This window comes from Drosophila ananassae, chromosome 2R (assembly GCF_017639315.1).
Source record: "Drosophila ananassae strain 14024-0371.13 chromosome 2R, ASM1763931v2, whole genome shotgun sequence".
Classification (NCBI taxonomy): domain Eukaryota; kingdom Metazoa; phylum Arthropoda; class Insecta; order Diptera; family Drosophilidae; genus Drosophila; species Drosophila ananassae.
The window spans coordinates 27100486-27118983 of record NC_057928.1 but is presented as its reverse complement, the minus strand read 5'-3'; the positions used below and the strand labels follow the sequence as shown (position 1 = coordinate 27118983).

The 18498-nt window shown below is 41.2% G+C and overlaps 1 protein-coding gene across 8 annotated transcripts in view; it reads right to left on the bottom strand.

The window, feature by feature from the left end:
• Window positions 1-179: 179 nt before the first annotated feature.
• LOC123257145 (protein trachealess) overlaps window positions 180-18498 on the bottom strand; it is a 56714-nt gene continuing 38395 nt past the window's right edge. For 2 of the 8 annotated variants that reach the window (XM_044714978.1, XM_044714970.1), the window contains exons 2-12: window positions 14756-14788; window positions 14555-14602; window positions 6680-6915; window positions 5257-5324; window positions 4679-4988; window positions 4367-4488; window positions 3654-3731; window positions 2809-3002; window positions 2641-2747; window positions 2439-2586; window positions 180-2370 (exon numbers count right to left, since the gene is read on the bottom strand). In XM_044714978.1, the coding sequence (XP_044570913.1) occupies window positions 999-2370; window positions 2439-2586; window positions 2641-2747; window positions 2809-3002; window positions 3654-3731; window positions 4367-4488; window positions 4679-4988; window positions 5257-5324; window positions 6680-6827 (2547 nt within the window). In that variant the 5' untranslated portion in view covers window positions 6828-6915; window positions 14555-14602; window positions 14756-14788 and the 3' untranslated portion in view covers window positions 180-998. Of the gene's footprint in view, window positions 2371-2438; window positions 2587-2640; window positions 2748-2808; window positions 3003-3653; window positions 3732-4366; window positions 4489-4678; window positions 4989-5256; window positions 5325-6679; window positions 6916-9074; window positions 9981-14554; window positions 14603-14755; window positions 14789-18498 lie in introns of those variants that run through there. The other 6 variants (XM_044714971.1, XM_044714972.1, XM_044714974.1 and 3 more) reach the window with 6 other exon arrangements.

Genomic DNA, 18498 nt, shown 5'->3' with positions numbered 1-18498 from the left:
GTTACTTTGAATGTATAATGAAAAAGAAACGAAAAAAGACAATCATTAGAGAAACTCTTAGAGGTAATAGTCGAGTCGAATAGATGGGTACCCGCTCTATTATTCGATCGTAATTTCAATCTTAGAGCGAGTGTCATATAAAGGATAACCCTTAGGTCTACAGCAGGAAGCATTTGATATGTTGTAAAAATTTGTAAATATATATTGGAGTTATATGCGCATTACTTAGTAATTTTAAAATTACAAATTAATTTAAATAATTAATAACAATTGTTGGGAAGAGAAGAAGTTTAAGCCGCGTCTAGTTTTGATTCGCTCATCATATTTGTATTTATTTATAGCGCAGTTTTCTCGTTTAAATGTTACTTGGCACTGTATGCAAGTCTTAGTTTAGGTCTATTCGTAATTAAGATAATTCTTACAGTTTAATATTTTAATTCAAATCAATTGCATCTTGAGTATTTATAATTTCATTGGGTTTATGTGTCCGTGTGGAGAGTGTCATAATTTACATACTTAAAAATTATTCAACAACAATGAATGCTTTAACCGCACTAAATTTGGCTCTAACCCTAGTCAAATCCTCGGGATTGCAAGAGGGAGATGTCGGTAGAAGAAATTCGAATCTTTGGGTCAATGGAAGATTTTCTAAAACAAATATGAATTATGCCTCAGGGCCGTCACAATTCAACTAAAAACTTACTTGAACGAATTTTTATAAAATGTATAACATACAAAAATTAGTTGACTGCAGTTTCAATTTTCTAACATTCTTTCATCTTCTCTCTCATTCCCGTGTTAGGGATTATCCACTAGACACCTCGCCTCTTTCCCGTATTTCACTTTCTGGCGCTGAAAAACATTCTGGCCACTTTACCCAGCGCCCCAACGAAGTCCCATCGTCCAGATGTGCTTGTGGATGACCCCTCGTATTGATTTTGATGGCTGAAAGGCTGGTCTCGCTGGCACCACTGCGTCTGGCCCTGATCATCGAGCACCTAGGAGGGAGTGGAGTACCAACCACTGGATGGGCTCGTCTTGTGGTACAAGTGAAAGCTTGAGTGCGGAGCAAAATATTGCGGCTGGTCCAGATTACTGTAAGTGACGCCGCCTTCGGTGGTGGTGCCGCTAGCTGACGGGTGCATGGTAGCCGTGTACGCCTGCGGTTTCAACGGCAAAGCAACCGGTCCTGCTTCTGCCGAAGGTGCTACATATTGCCCTCTTAATGGGTCTGTTGCGTATTCGTAGCCGCCGTTCGAGGTAAGGACAGATGCTACCTTTCCGGGCTGATTCGAATCCCTCGGAGATACTGAGCTTGGTGGCGTCATGGCATTGTGGTAGTCAATAGAGCTGTGGTAGCCCCCGTAGGTAGATACCAGGTTGGTAAAAGCATCTGCAGAACTTTTCTGAATACCAGGATGTCCTCCTGAGGTAGTAGAATGAAGTTGCAGATATTGGTTTTCGTACGAGCTCTCGCTTCCTGGCGGCGTGGGCAGTGGCCCGTTTTGTTGTTCCCCATAGAAAACGCCTGGTCCTACTCCAGTCGGCGTTTGCCTGGCTGTGGCACGAATCACACTCTCTCGATTGGCATAAAGCTGCCTCAGAAGAGCAGTAGCTGGCATCGCAGCCGGAGGTTGCTGGTACGGAGTGCCTATCCATTGTATTGTGCTACTTTTTTCGTTTGGATCTATTTGATGCTGCTGCTTAAGCAGCGAATCCGTACTGAAATCTGTCGAGGTCTGTGTTACGGCCACAGGCACCGGTGAGGGTAGGTGTTTGGACATAGCTTGTTCTAGGTCTTTAACTGCTGATTCCGCCGCTGATGTCGGTTGCTCCTCCACAATTGATGGCAGTCGACTCCGCGGCTGGTGATCTCTCTGTTCCATCGCTGGGAGTTTTGCTAGAGGCTGCTCCGAATTCACTTGATCTTTTCCTGGCTCCTCTGATTGCTGGGCACTCTTAGTCTTCCGTTTTCGCTTTGCGTTCACTCCGTTGCCAGAACTGGTATCGTTTGTTGTGGCCGATTGTAAGGGGGTTGCAACGGTAGTGGGCACAACTCCCACTCCGGCGTCGCTCTCCACACCAAGTGGGGTGACATTTTCTTTAATCAAAGTGAGGTTATTCAGACCGCTTCCGTGGGAGGCTGCCGCTGTGCGTCCTCTGCCACGATGCGAATGTCCTTCTGAGTCCGTTTTCGGCGAATTCAGCTTCATATCCCCGGCACTTAAGTGCGAGTTTCCTTCGCCAGAGGCATCCCCTCCAGGGGATCCACTGCTTTTGTCGTTTCCAAGCCCCTCCTCGTGCTTGATGCAATCCACACTGGGTTCTAACTGGCAGCAGTCCAGAATCAAGTTTTCATTTTCTCGGTTGCTATAGGGGAGTGCATTTTTTAATTAGTTAAAATCAACGAATTATTTATTTTTTATTAGGCCACATACCTGATCACGTAGTTAACGCAGATGATATTCTGCTCGTCCGCATTCTTGGTGCTGCAGACGACGGTAGCGCAGGTCTGAAGCCAAGTGTAGCCTCCGTTTTTATTCATCAGCCGGTAGTATCCAGTTAGCACTTGTCCCTTTTCGATCACTAAAATGTATGGGAGTTACGATTGAAATTATAAAATTGAGTTCTGCAACTTACGATCCGTATGGCTTTTGCGTAAGCGATTGGCGTCCTCGGCATGACACAGCGAGTACATACTTTTGTTGACCAAATCTTCCGGCGCATAGTCCAGAAGATCAGACACCCTAAAGAAAAGATTAACATTTTTAGAAACAGTAAGAGAAAAGGAACTAAAGGTATGTCCACCTTGGTTCGCAATGAGCGACCCGCAGATCGAAGTTCACGCGAGTGACGAACATGTCACACTCTAGCCGGATTTCGTGGACTGAGGGCGGCGGTAGGGCGATGGCCAGAGCTACCATTCCAAGGAGTGGCGGTTGAGACTTTCGGCTGTGGGAAAAGGTGTACTGGGGACGCAGCTTACAAAGCAGCAGCACCACCTGCAAATGTTCCAAGATGAATCGAACGAAAATTTAGATGAGGTTTCACTTAAACAATGGCTCCCATATGGAGCTTTATTTTGGTGGAATAACTCAAAAGAATCGATGGCATCACATTTTCTGTTGAATTTTACGAACATAAATACATCATGGGTTAAGTACTTATTTTATTACAAAAAAATTAAGCTCGAAAAAATGGCACGTTCACAGTAATGTTTGGAATTCTCAAAATATGGTCAAAACAAAACCTCTAGAATCCTTAATGCAATATTTCTCGAATGCGCTAAGAAAGCACAAAATATATTTATTTTTATCCAGTACCTATCAATGACAAGAACATGTACGCAATAGTGCTATGCTATGAAAAATATATTTATTTTTATCCAGTACCTAGCAATGACAAGAAAATGTACGCAATAGATGAGGAAAATGACGTTGCTATGATGAATGGTGGTGAAGGTGGTTCCGCACTTATTATTCGATACTGATCAATCCAAAATCAGTCAGTGGCATTGCCTTGGACATTTAATAAAACTCAAATGTTATTGCCGAAATAGAAAAAACTTAAAACAATTTTTTTAAATAATTTTGTATTGGTTTTAATTTTGCCTTGGATTTTTAGCATACGTACTGATTTCAACTGATACGTACCGAATAGTTTGAGCCCGGATTCTTAACATTTTTAGCATTGTTATTGTTACCGTTGCAATTGCTCGATGCATCGCTGGCCTGTAGATAAGCAGTGGATGGGATGATAATACGTAATACACAATGCAGATAATGCAAATAACACAACCGAGAACTGATTGTTTGGTTAGTATTACTGTTACTGGACATAGCTACTTGAAAACATTTTTCTGAACACAATACAAACAAAATAAACCAAATAATAAAGGACACTAAATCGCGAAAAACTGAATATATATACCCCGCGTTCCATTGTAAAGGATTGAATTGAACGGGATTATAACGCATTAAGGTGGATGCAACAATATGGATTCACATGGCGCCGACTGTTTGATTTTATTTGGCTTAAAACTGTTTCCACAGATTTAAAACCGGAATCAAAAACTGGACAAACGTAAATTCTCATATCAGGTCGCGCTGTGACCCTGGTATGGAACAGGGTCGGAGGCGTGTCCATTATTTTCCACAGTTCCCGACAAATAAGTAGTATCCTATTCCAAGGGTATGGAAAACAAAAAAGTACAAAAGTATAGAAATTATAATGTCCCTAAGTATTTTGTTAGATCAAAGATTACACATGTTAGGGTTAAACAAATAATATTAACAAATACAACAAATAAAGATTCTCTAAGAAAAGATACATATTTTATGTGCCATTAAAAAATCTTGTCACTCACCCGGTACCCCGATGACTTAAAATGACATCCGCGTTTTGTGAGAGTAGACTTCATTCTTACACAGAAACTCCTGTCGTAGCCCTTATAGCCACTTGTCGATGCTTGAGTCATGGAAGCAGCCACTGCAAGAGGTAAACAGATCACATGTAGCGCATAAGTGAAAGCATTTTTCAACAAGTTCCAAAAGTTATATTTTTTATTAACATTATCCGTAAAATCTATCCTTAACCATTTTTGTTCATTAGATGAAAAGAAACCCATCCGTTTTCAGGTCTTTGCACCTGATCACTGTACGACTCGGACTTGACTCACCATCAGGATTGTTCGTACCGTGTGTGCCACTGCCATCATCTGAGGCTCCAGAAGTGGGCGAGGCCATGCCAGTTCCTGCACCGACGCCCACCCCTCCGCTGCTCGAGGAACCTGTACCACTGCCACTGCCACTCGTCAGGCTTAATCCAAGCTGCTCGGCGATCTCGGAGTGATCTGCCTGGTGGATGTAGTCGAAGATGCTGCTGCCTGTCATCTCCACTTGGGACAGTCCCAGGTAAATAGACACGGTCTCCGATATGTACAGAAAGCGTCCATCCCCCGCCACTGCCAAAGCGAAGCCATCGAGAGACTGTAAGCCATAAAAATTTATTGTTTTAAATCATGTTACCGCTTTTATGTTCGTATAGTAGGTGTTTAATGAAAGTGTTTGATAAAAATAAATGTTATTATGTTCCAGTGTAATTTACTATAATTATTCCATACTATTCGACAAATTTAAAATTACTGAACTAAAAAAGTGTGTGTTTGTTCACAATAAAAAATGGCTGCGGGTCTACTGCTGTCCCTTTCGAATTATTCGGGCTTAGTGTCGTTTCTTTTTGGTCCGATGGTCTTACCTGCAGAATGTGGGTGCCCTGGTGTTGCTCAAACAAATCGACGGCGGGACTGCGACGGATAGCGGCACCTGCAAAGAAATAAGAGGGGAAATTAATGTGTGTGGGGTGTGGACGTTAGGTATGCAAATTCCAAAACCACTGAAAATAATTGTAAGCCTTATTTTAGTTTTTCATATTTATTCTCTTCAAAGAGAAAATTGATTGTGCTCCTTTTATAAATAGAAGTAAGACATTTAGGAAAATAGTATGAGTCGAAAGGGCAATCGGAATTCACAGTGTCATCCAGAGTTATTGCTACCCTTAATCGAGTCCAGTTTTTCCAACCTCCAAGGAAAAGACAACAACAACCGCAAGGCGTCATAAATATAAGTCCGGGCGTCCAATATTTTCTCAGCTGATACCCCATTCGAGCGTATTTATTTAATTCAATTATAGAATTTTACGATTATGGGCGACTGACCGGCCAAGTCATAATTCGCACAAGTGCAAATCGCCTTGGTCGGCATTTGCCCTTCTCCGCTCATATTTACCCTGTCAAGTCCCCAGCGACTTCTAGTGCCTGGCGCGCTAAGTTGGCAAACAGTTTCCGCTTCCGCTTGAGCATTGCCATATGTGGCTGCAGCCCATCCTTAACGACCTTCCAGCTGAACCTCCCACACCAACCCACTTCTTTTTGCGGCTGTGCTGTGGGTCAAATTGAAGTGCTTTTTATTGCCCCACAGCTTGTTGCTCCTCATCCTCTCAATTTCATTCCTTCAGCCTCCGCTCTTTCTGGGTTTAGTTTCGCATAATAATCCAATTGAATGGATGAGGGCGTCACTGCCGTCCATACATAACGCCCCATTGATTTTGGATTATTTTTTTAGTGCCTTGACTACCTTTTTCTTTTTGACGACCGTGGCTCTTGCCGTTTCCCTCCCCTACTTCCAAAAAAATGTGTTCAGAAATATATATTAATTTAATATTGAATCCTTGTGATAAAATATAGCACTTCCATAGAAGAAGTCGGAAAGATTTCATTACCAAAAATTTTTAAGTGTCGAAACAAATAAAATGTATTTATTTTCAGTGCATCGAATATCTCTGACTTTTAAAACTATCTAGGATTTGCAACTGGCCAAGTCGTGGGCTTATCGGTGCCGAATACCTTTTTTATTCAACGTGACAATGCATTCAAAGACTCTGGAGCATGGCAAGCAGGGGCTGGGGAATGGAGGATGGATACACATATGAAGCTTACAATTGCGAACAATAAGCCATATTTTTCTACTGTTAAGCTTGCTAAAGCGACGGTATGTGTCATTTTTTGGGCAGAGACCCAAAAATGATTTTTTCATTTCAAGTTTTTAATATATTTTCACTATAGTAGTATTTAAATTGAAGCTTTTTAAAGACTATAATATCCTAAATATGTACCACTTACTTTTGAGCTTACTACTGCTCGATGCCTCTCGAGTCCATGGTGGATCGCCGTGTCCGGAAAAGTCTCTCAGCTTTAAATAACTGATGGTCAGTCTTATGATAGAGGCCTTGTCTAGTTGGCTAGTGATGGCCGCCGGCAGGGGAAGCATCTTAGCTAGCTCGTAGAATTCGTAGTTCTCCTTCCCGCGGCGTGATCTCGCCGCATCGCGAGATTTCTCCTTGCGCAACTCTAGGATTCTGTCAAATATAAAGAATTGTTAGCCAAAGAGTTTTACTAAAAAGTCTATCCTATATAACAAGCCACTGATGAATGGCTTGAGGTAGAGTCAAAGATCTCTTTGAAATCGTTAAGCTGCAACGAGAGGAGGCAACACTTCACACCTTTTGCACCTGTCATCGCCGGGACTTCGACCATTTGTATGGCCAAGCCACGGCATTGTAATGGAATGGTGTCAGTGCTAACTAATTGCCCAACATTCGTCAGCCCTTGAGGCATGTGTGAGGGTGGTAAAAAATGTTTGGATTTTCTTCGGGGACAATTGTTGGTGTTTAATAAATGGTAGCCTATTTGTTAAAAGATTTTCCTTAGCCAAAGTGTGAGAGCATTTCTAGCTAAGCATTTCCGTTGATATTTTTATTAATGTTGCCTGCACATCTTTATATGTAATCTCTGTGAAATACCGCCACAAGAAACTATCTCACTTCGGACTCGGTTATTTTTCTTAAATGCAAAGAAAACATCCATTCACTAGACTTGCAGTCTTTTCAGAAAGGCAGTCGTTTTGAGCTTAAGGTCCCGAGATCTGTCTGGTTTTCGAGATGGAGCTGTGGATATGGATCTGCCCAACCTTCTGTGTTTCCGCTATCTGCAGGCGGTGATCTTTCTGATCATCTTCATAAGAAAACTTTGCTACATACATACATAAGTATAACCTTTATAATTTATGCTTGTTGACAATTTCTTAGTTGTTGCTTTTTCTGCGGTTGCGAATGACACTCGAGTTGTAGCGCCGTATTCTACAAGCCAGTTAAAATCTGAGTCTCTGCATTTATTGTGGAAACATACTTATTGAATAAATACATGTATACACATATATAGAATAAATAAAAATCTTTAAAAATTAAAAAAAAAAATTTTTTTCGACCAGAAACTTTGATTTGGGAAACTTTATCTCAACCATAACCATTTCTGGAGTATAACTCGAAGCTTCAATCCAAGCCCCATCTTCGGCTTTAACTTTTGTCTCGGCTACAGGGCAATGAAGATTTGAATCTTACTTGAAACCGTAGCGACGGTGCCGTAAGCATAAAAATATTTTAGGTAATTAAAAAGAAACAACGGCCAAGGCTTTGCCACGGGCCAAGCCAGTTTTCCTTTCATCCACTTGCTTTTTGTTAAACGAAACAAAAACAAAAACAAAAAACAATTATAATTAATTGTGTTGAAATCGCGTTCAGTGAAATGTTCGTACCTGAGGAACATTCCGTAAATGACTTCCTAATAAAACCGTGTGGTTCAAAAACCCCATGTGCGGAAAAATTTCATCGCCTCCTTTATCGCACAGAAAGAAAATAAGTTTGTAGCTAAAAAACATTAATCTTACCATAGTCAATACCCTAATGCCCTTTAAATGTTTTCTATTCGAGGGATGTGGCGAATATATTAGTTAGTCTACATTTGACAAATGATGTTCGCCTTTTTTTCAATTTTGTTCCGATTCGCCACTGTCTAACGGACAATAAACTGATTGTCATTTGCAAAAATGATTTGATCAGCAAATTATTGACCTTCCATCAGTGTTTTTACTTCTATATACACACATAGTAGATGTTCATGTTGTGTTTAAAAATAATCAACAGGGAAAAGAAGCTACAAAAAACTTGGGTTTGAAACTATGGGTTAAGCTACTTTTTTCCAGTTGATCGCATCGAATGTGCAAACATTTTCATGCAGTCCCGATCAAACGAGATTAGCGGATTACTGCGGAACTATGAGATCCTAAGGATCTTAGGAAGTACATGTTAAGCGGCTTACTTCGGTTAGGGAAAACACTTCAAATATATTCTACTTCCAACCTCGACAAAAATAAACGCTAAAAGAACGCCTTTAGGTCTTTGTTAAAAAATACATGGTAACGAACAAAGAGTCCCGTTTTTTTTTAGTTTTTTATTTGTTTAAGGATACTGTTTGAACGTAGCGGGAATGATTCCCGATTATCATTTTAAAATTCTGATTCTGAATAATTTTTGGAACTGCTGATTGGAATCCCATTTTGGAATCATTGAAATGTTGCGTTAAAAAAATTGTTTCTATTCTTCCAAATAAGCACAAAAACAATACTATTTCTTCCCGAAATTTATGAATTTTCTTCAGCCGGAGAAATCGCGTTACTAACCCCGGTTCAATGGGCTGCTGCTGGGCGTGCATGCCAGGTCCAGGCGGCTGCTGATGTCCGGGAATTTTGTTGTATGGCATGGCGCAAAGATCCTGAGTGGGCACCATCCAGCTATGACTGAAGGGAACAGCGGGCATCGCCAGTGGTCCCATAGTGGCTGGCATGTGGGACCCCGGGTGCCCGGGAGTGGGCTGGCGCTGGTATCCGGCGTAGTCCATGGCCACGGCCGCTTGATACGGCAACATGACGATCGGAGAGGGGAGTTATATAGGATCGTATGCGATTCGGAAGTTTGGATCTTTTGTTTGTTGTTTCCGGAAATTCTTGTTTATACCACTAACACATTTTCACTTAATATTGCACTTGTTTCTTTTCAGATTGGGATTCAAAAGGACGGGACACTCCAATTGAAGGTCGCATCCTCGAACGCGTGTGGTACGTGTCTCCAATTATCCTGCGAAAGCGGGTCGGGGATGCCCGATTCGGCTACACTTACGGGTCACGCACTGCACGGCTGCTGCAGATCGGAAAACTAGCCGTCAATCGATTGGCATTCAAATGAAGCGCGCTCGCGTCCAGTTAATTTATCTTGGGGCACTTGGCACGTCTCCGGGTTATGCCTACGGGCAGAATGTGCGACTGCGGAGTGAGTAGACCGAGACTTGCCAATTACGGACACGCACTTGTCCGTAGGGTATCGGGAGCTGGGCGGGTAAGAGAGAGAGGACACCCTTGCACGGCCGGGCAGCGTACGTGAAACTGCAGCTGATGACGTTGCGGGGTAAGCTCTACGAAGTCGGAATAATGAATACGAAGCACGGAGTACAGTATGCGGTACGTCCGTCGCTGACGACGAGTACGTGCAGAATAATCCAGAGTCACGTTCACGTCACCGAACAAAACCAAAGCAGGGCAAAAAGCAGGGAAACACTTTGGAAGCGGCGGTTGCTGAGACAGCGAAGGAGAAAGCAGGGTGAGACCGAGAGCGAGAGCGAGAGGGCTGTCTTTATTTTCGGGGGTGATAGCCAAAGCCGAAGCAGCGCTAAGCCGAAGTGGCATGCCGAAGTCACTGCCTGTGGGATAGCGCCAGAGCTCCAAGTGAATTGGTAATAGGGTGGATCAACTAGAAAATATGAAAAAGGTGGAATCTTTAGATATTAAAAAAAAAAAAATACTGAAACTTGAAATTTTACCAAAGTTTCAGCAGCGTTTTCTGCCAATCCAAAATTCGAGTTGCGAAACAATTTGTTCTTATTCTCAAGACATTTGATCAGGCGCCAACATAATTTTTAAAATAGTAATACAAAATGGGTACCCTACTGCCAGAAACTTTGAGCCAGTGTGGGTGAGGACTACCTGACCGCCTGCAAAGTCATGTGCCACCAGCGCCAGTAGCATTTAAAGCAGCTGCACGCTCTTTGGCCCCCACTCATCCATCCAGCACCCGCATACATACAGCTACATATAAGCGCTGAACCCACACAAAGAGAGAAACGAGTGTGTGTGCGTGCAAATGGGCGGGACGTGACGCGGCGTCGAATCGGAATCGACATAGCGCGCATACCAAATGAGCCCGCGTCTGCCGCAAGAGAGTGAGCGGGACAGAGAGAACAGAGTGAACGAGACAGCTCCACGTACGTGTCCCTGCTGGTAAACTGGTTTGGTTTAGCGCCATCTCTTTTCCGTCTTGCAGCGGCCACCATTATGTACTTCAGCAGAAAGAGAGGGAGCGATGGGGCTATTGTTTGGGGCTGAGGCACGCGCAGCAATTAGTTTACTTCTTTACACATTTGGGAATTCACATGCCATCTCCCTCGTTCTCTCCCTCTCTCAGACTGTCCTGCTCTAGCATGCTGCGGGGTATCGCGTTTTTATGTGTGTTTGTGTATGTGACCAAAATGCCAATGAAAAGCAGGGAAAATAAAGCCTACAAATGCTCCTGTAGAATGAACCCGAGCCCTTAACCTGGAAAGGATCAACGTAGAAGGGAAGAAGGGTACAGGTGATCCGGAAGGGGCGTTTTGTTATTCCAGACTCGCACAGACGAAAGCTGTCCCTTTTATGTACAAGACACCCCTCCATTTAATATGAAACGAAAAAATAGCTTCCTCCACATCTACCGGACTGGAGTTCATCCTCAAGGTTGGGTTTCTATAACAAAAATATACAATAGTGAAAGACAAGTGTGGACTCCAACCTGGTCTCGACTGAAACGTTTTCGATTGAAAAGCAGTAGTTTTTGGACATTTAGTTTTGTTTCTTATTGTTTTTAGAATATGTACTGTATGTTTGTATTTTGTGGTCATACGGAATCTTTGTCCGGGGTAGAAAAGTATGAACACTAGGTACATAAGCGTAACTGGAACATGTGTAGAATTCAAAACGTGATCGATTTCTTGAGAGAGTGTGAGCAAGGTAGGGGGACCAAGTTGGCCAATTCTCCCACAAGTACGGCGGGGGCAGTTGCGAATTTAAAAGGGAAACGTGCCAAGAGGCCGGGTCAATCGCATGAGAGTTAGGGAACAGAAGAGAGGAGGTACCGGAGTCCAAGGGATGAAGTGTTGCAAGAAAGCGGTGCCTGGAGACAATAAGCAAAGAACCCGGTTCCAGCCCTCGCCATAAAAATCGAACGTGGAAAACGTTCGCGCTTCCGGAATGAGTGAGCGGATGCGGGGATTCATGGTTTGTAAGCCACGTCCACGTTCACGTCCAGACACCGAACAGACATCAACACCATCATTACGTTTTGGTCATCATCATCCTCAAGCAGACATTGAAAGAGTCCTGCCACTTGAAGAATATGTTAGGCCGTAAAAGCGTATTTTTTTACAGCAAGTTTAGTTAATTTGGTTATTTTAAAATCAGGTTCAGCAGCTAGAGAATTAAAAAATTGTAGTTACTTAAAAGCCAAAACGTGTAGAGGTCTATGCGTGTTACTTGTAGAGTTTGTATGAAAGCAACACTGCCATTTTTGAATTTGTGGGTGTCTGTGAAGCAAGGAAATAAAGTGTCATATCAGTTACGTTTTTGAAAATGATTTAAATAAAGAAGGCGGCGATCAGTCGAAAAGTGCGCAGGGATCATAAAAATGTTACGTTCTGCAGTTGTATAGAAATCACGGAGCGTTGAGACTAGTATATTGTTTCTATATTAACACAAAAAAAAATTAGCTAAATGTTTTGATAACAATTTATTATAAATATAGTCTTCTGTTTATAGCAAAAAAATGAGTTTATGAAAAAAGATAAATACTTTGAACTCTACGATTCATACCCAAGAGATATCCATTCTTATCCGTAGGTATGAATGGACAACGATATTATTATTAAACACCAAAATAAAAACAAAAATTTTGAGGCGCCTCAAAAACTATCAATATACAAGAGATCAAACCGATAAGATAAGCCAGAAAGGAGTGGAAAGGAGCCTGGGAGGAAGCAATAAAATAAAAACCGCCGCTGATCTGTCACCATTTCTCCTCTTTCCTTTTTCCCGTATTCCCTTTTTTGTATTCAGAGGCAGGTCAAGCTCACATAAAAACCAACGTGAAGTGATAAAATAGTTGGACAAAATGATTTCAAGGAGATTCTATCACCGAAAAAAATATTTTTTTAAATCTTGCTTAAAGATTTCTTACCTTTTACCAAACTTAATATACATATGTTTAAATATCTAAGAGTCTAATTGTTTACTACTCTTAGCACACAAAAAATTATAATTAGAGTTTTCCACTATCGAAATTTTGATTTTTTAAATCTAATTTTTTTCAGTGCCGTATTCACTCGAAACAGAGTAGCAGGAGAATTTCATTATTATCTTGTCAGATCTGATGAGAGTTTTTTTTATGGCCTAACTGTTACTCGATTGTGTTACACAACAAAAAAATCTATATGCTGGGTACTTCCAAGACCACAAGAGAGACTTGCAATTGAGCAATAAAACAAGAGATCGGACAAAGGGATGGGGGTTACGACATCAAGACGAAATCAGAGAAGTGCAGTTCGGGAGCACGATCTTTATCGGAATGTTGCGTGCTTCCGATGAAATACTCTCTGAATGCTTTTTATACGACCAGTGACTTTGGGTTTCATGGTAAATTGACTTTCTCAAATTCGAATGTATTTACTTCAACAAAAATGAATGAATTAAGTCAACAAAAAATATAGAATCAATTACAAAGTACATATATGTATGTATATTTAAGCTTTTATTTAAACCCTATTTAAATATGGAACAAAAACAATCGTTAAGATGAAATCATATTAATTTGGACTTCATTCTTTCAAGGCTAATGTACTGCTTGAAAAAAAACAGGATTGTGCCACAATCTACGGTCGCGAGCTGGAAGCGTGTTTGCCCTTTATTGCACTCATGGCCCGATGTTGGTAAAACAAAAACAAGGAAAAGGAGCTTGAGCGTTTTCTCGCAGATGGAATTGAGGGGAAGGAATTTGCTACAAGTTGTCTGCGTCTTGTTCTGCTTCATTCCTGCTTTATACCTTGTGTTTTTGTCAGTTCATCATTTTCGTTGTTCAATTAATTGCAGAAATCAATTTAAGAAATGCCACTTTTCCTCATTGCAGCATTACTGCCTCATTGCAGTTTTAGTTGGGCTGTCCACTTGATCAATTCATTGGAAGCGGATTTGGAGTGGAATTGGGCCTTTGCTAATTGCTACAACCTCCGCTTCTTGAATCGCCTGCCTGTGGAACCAGAACCTTGTCTAGAACTTTTTCCCCAACCTTCTTTTCTTGCAGGTTCTTTTTCTGCTTCTGATCTTCCGGCAGGCTAAGAAAAAGAGTGTGACAATGTGCGACAGCCTCGAGATAAATCCAATTAGTCCGATATTTGTACTTTTTATGTGAGAATTCCCATTAAAAATGTAAAATGTCATAACAAAACGAGAACAAGACAACAAGTCAACGAAAGGAAGACAGCTTACATCAAGCCCGTCCATTGAGAATCGAGCCGCACTTCTATTTACACTTATTTAATTCTTATTACAATAGTGGTTTAGTTTCATCAATTGTCTCCCGTTTTTAATTACCTACATGAACTTGCATTGTAGTGCATCACTGTTTAACCTTCCCATTCATTAGCTTGCTTTTTTGTGTTTGAGTATGCAATAAGCCTATGAAATTAGAGTTCTACAACTTTTCATCGGGCCAAGGATACTCTGAACGTAAACTTCCCACTGCTTCTGTTCTAGAGTATAGATACCAAGTACCCCATATGTGCAACTTTGGCGTCTGTCGCGCCGATTGCTACGACAACAACGGTCCAGTAAAAAGTGATTAGTGGCTTGCGAGGAGGACGGGATGAAGACGGCGATTCGACAAAGCGACGGCGACATCTCCGGCATTCAATAATTTTATGCTAACAAATGCGAAGCTCAGTCGCGGCCGCCGTCTTCAGACTCAAGCCAGTCAAGTGGCGCTGAAGAAGGGGATCTGAGTCATTTACGGTAACTTTAACACTTACCGCGCATTCACCGAGGACTGAGCAGCGCCGATCTCCTCTATAGATTTTCTGCAAGTTGGAAGAAAGCAAAAAAAATACGTTTAAGTCCTGCTGTTGAATTCGATTAGCGTGAAGCTGTTATGGCGGGAAAAAGCTGTGGCATTTTTTAAATAAATTAAATTAGCCGATAAATGTCTCGGCTCACTTGTTGGTTTTGCTTACCTGTCGCCCCAGCACAAAGCATCCTCACGGTATCTGCAAAGGAGATGTGCCCATAATGTTAGTACGATTTGAGATTAAATAAATAAAAAACCCAGAGAACGAATTATACGTAAACAGCCGTTAACTTCTCATCTTGTTTAAGGCTTTGTGGTTAAATATCTAATTTAATACATTTTGTATATTATCCTGATATTCCGAAAGGTCAACAGGAAGTGGAATCGCGAACTTTGCACATATAAAAATTAACAATCTGCGAAAATTATACAATAACATGCTATTATTGAAGCTCCAACTTTATAATCAAGTGCCAGGACCGATCTAAAATTTATTGATTTGTGCTTCGGTCCTTTCTCCACTTCGAAATCTTTAGTCGTAAATCAAACAGAGTTCCCGCAAAAGTATAGTTTGCAAACCCTATTTTATGGTTGTTTTGTTTTTTCAACATTTCAAATCCCTTGTATCCGTGTTAAAGTGGTTCGACGGATGCAGCCGAACGTATAGTCAGGAAGGGAATAAGAAATGGTTCGGATTCGAAGGCTGTGCAATTATCAAAATTGTAAACTCGACTTTGGGTTTTCTCTAATATCCTTTAATTTACTCTTGATCGACTTCATCAGCTATCATTTCGATCCGAAAATTAATTACTATTGTAAACAATTTTTAGTATTAGCCAGAGAAAAATTAAATGAGTAATAAGCCGAAATAAAATCAAAATTCAATGCTGTTCTTTGGCCAATTTTTCATTTTCTCCAACCATTTAAAGACACGTGTTCTTTTTAAATATTGCCAAGGAATGAAAAATAATTCCCTAGAAAAAGAAGGGACTAAGAAAACGTAGACCCAGGAACATCTTCTGTTACTGCTATTTTTAAGTGTTGGCATAAAAGGCTTCTGCAGCAATGAGATGTCAACAACTCAGTGCAATGAAAAAAGAGAAAAAAATCTCGATAATAACAGATAATTGTGTAGAACATAAGCCAACTATTCGGCCGTACTCCGAATCGAGATCCCTGGCCAAGAGCTACAAATCAAAGCTTCATCAGCCGATATATAAAGTTCAAGTGATCGAATCGATTGCCTGTCATGCCGCATCACTGCGAAAAAGAAAATTGGATTTCATTATTTTATAAATTTCGTTACAAAACTTGGACGGCGATTTTTGGTTGTTACAGTCCGTCAAAGCAATGCTTCGGAGGTTTCTAGACTGACAAAAATGTGGGCCTGGCAACTAAATACATTTAAATAGTTTTTTCCGTGTGTTTTTCCAGTCTCTTGGCTTTTTTGTGTTGATGGGTTGTTCAGGCATCCATCGAACAATCGACAGACCAGGTAGTCAGCCGGCCACCGATTCCAGCGAGTGTCCCCGGTTCTTCAGGATCAGTGAACTGGGGTATTGAAGGGGGAGATGCAGGGATCCAATACATCGTTGTCGTCGTCACTTTGATTGCGTTTCGTGCCCAATTAGTCTCAGAGCACTTGAGTGCGTAAAAACTCGTACCGCACCATAAATAAATTGGCATGAGGAAGACAGGAGCCAGCCTTCACCTGAACAGCACAGCAAAAGTCTTACCCGTTTTCCCGTGGAGACAGCCTTTGTCGCCAGGACTGTCAATATAAGGAGCTTTAGGGTTTGCTTCTGACTTTTATTTCGGAATAGGGGAAAGTTACATAAGGGTTGGCGAACTGACTATTATGCGGTTATTCCTTAACCAGCCTAGTGATGTTGGAATTTTTATTCTTTTGGCCATAACTATTACACATATTTCGTAATTGAATGGCTGATAATTAGCCCTTTTAAACTATTAAATGCAGGTTTTACCTACAGTGTTTAATGTCTGTACACACATTCTAAAATTTGTCCGATTTAATCAATACTAGGGGTCACTATTGGATTCAAGGCCCCTACCGTTTAGTTTTTAGTTTACGCATCGGATATTATGAATATTATTAGCAGTATTAGATTTACCAAACTTCCTTTTTTCACTTTGATTTTTTCTATTTCCCTAAGGTACTAAGTGTTCTAAGGTACTTTTTTGAACACTTTTTGATTGTCTTGAAAAGTATTTTTAGCTTAACTTTTTATTTTAGCTCTTCGATTGGCCTTAATATAAAAGATTCGCTCTAAATTCCGCTGATCAATTATTGCCTTTTACTGAACCGTCTGCTCCTTCCTTTTGCCCTTGCTTCCTCCCCACCTGACTGGGTTGGGTTGGCCTTTTGAAATCCCAGACCGTTGACTGACCAACTGCTGATGAACTGATGGACTTCGACTCAGTTGGCCTCTGCTGATCGACATCAGCATCTGCAGCTATGTATGTACTTATGTATGTATATCGGAGGCAGCAACGATCCCGATCCCATCCAGCTTGTCTTCTTTCCGACCTTGCAGCTTCTGCCGCTGCTGTAGTTATTGATGTCGGCAGGGAATCCAACAATTTCGAAAACTCATACATATTTATAAGTTTGGCAAGCTTTTGATAAAAAAAGAGCAAGAGGCTTCCTCTTTTAATACACTTTCTTTGGTTTAATCATCCCTATTCTGGAATAGTTGTGTATACACATAAATGTTTTATTTAAGTTCTATTCATTTGAAAGGTATTCCTATTAAAATTTAGTATAGATTTATATAGGACTCTTGTAATCGGCAATGTTTTTCAATAATAAGCACAATTTAAAGCAGGATTATTTACGCAATAGTCTTTTATTTTAGGGGATTTGTGCGTCAAGCTACATAAAATGAAGATGCCCGAAATAAAAAAAGCGATGAACGAAAGTTAGTGTTTTGGTCGAAAAAGAGTATCTTTTTCGTAGCCTTTCTGAATTTGGTCTCCCAACTTCATTTTGGTCGATGGGCATTGAAGAATTTTTGGGTTGGTACCTAACAAGTTTGTCTAAATTAATTGATCGCCGGCAACCGAACTTCCTTCCAGTGGAACCGATCTCCAAAACTCGGTGCTCCGAATACAAACGACCCATCTATCGCGATATCTTGAATATTCCCCATTGTCAGTATTGCAATGTGCATTCTATCGTTTTATGAATCGCAGGCTAATCATCGGGCTAATCCCGCATTTGCTATTCCTCTCAGGAATTTGTACTTTTGCACTCAGCAAAAATAGCAGGTGGGGGCTGGCGGGTGGCCCTCGCTAGCCCTTACGGGTGTGTGCGAGAGCGCTGCAGTCACTGGTGTGTGTGTGTGCGTTTAATGATTGTTATTGTAACACGGCATGAATTTCAATTAATTTTACGCGCTATCACAAAACGAACCTCGGCAAAGGGGATGGTGGCGAAGGCGAGGAACGGGGCAGCTACTTGTCCTGGCGTTGATGAAATTGTTGGCTCACTTTGAGTTTGCCGGCAGCAAGGACATCCCCCCACCCGGGTGAAAATGTGTGAGTCTGCATGTCTATGTAATAGCTTTATGCCTGCCTACCGGGTGTGTGAACATCGAACTCATCAGCTCCCAAAGAAGAAGAAACATCCTCCATACGACACGGTTCTGGCTCACTAAGAAAAACCGGACAGTGCCAATAATCTACAAGGAAGGAGGAAACCCAAACCCAACCTAAATTTAATAGTATTATACATAAATACCTAAATCGATTAAAGGTTTACGCCTGAAAATAATTACTGGGGAAAAAAATATTTTACAGTGTAGTATAAGCGTCTTTATCAACGTCAGGAGCCACAGGCAGCAGTGCAATTTGCTCGTTTGACTGCAACATGAAGCTGTCGCTCCTGTT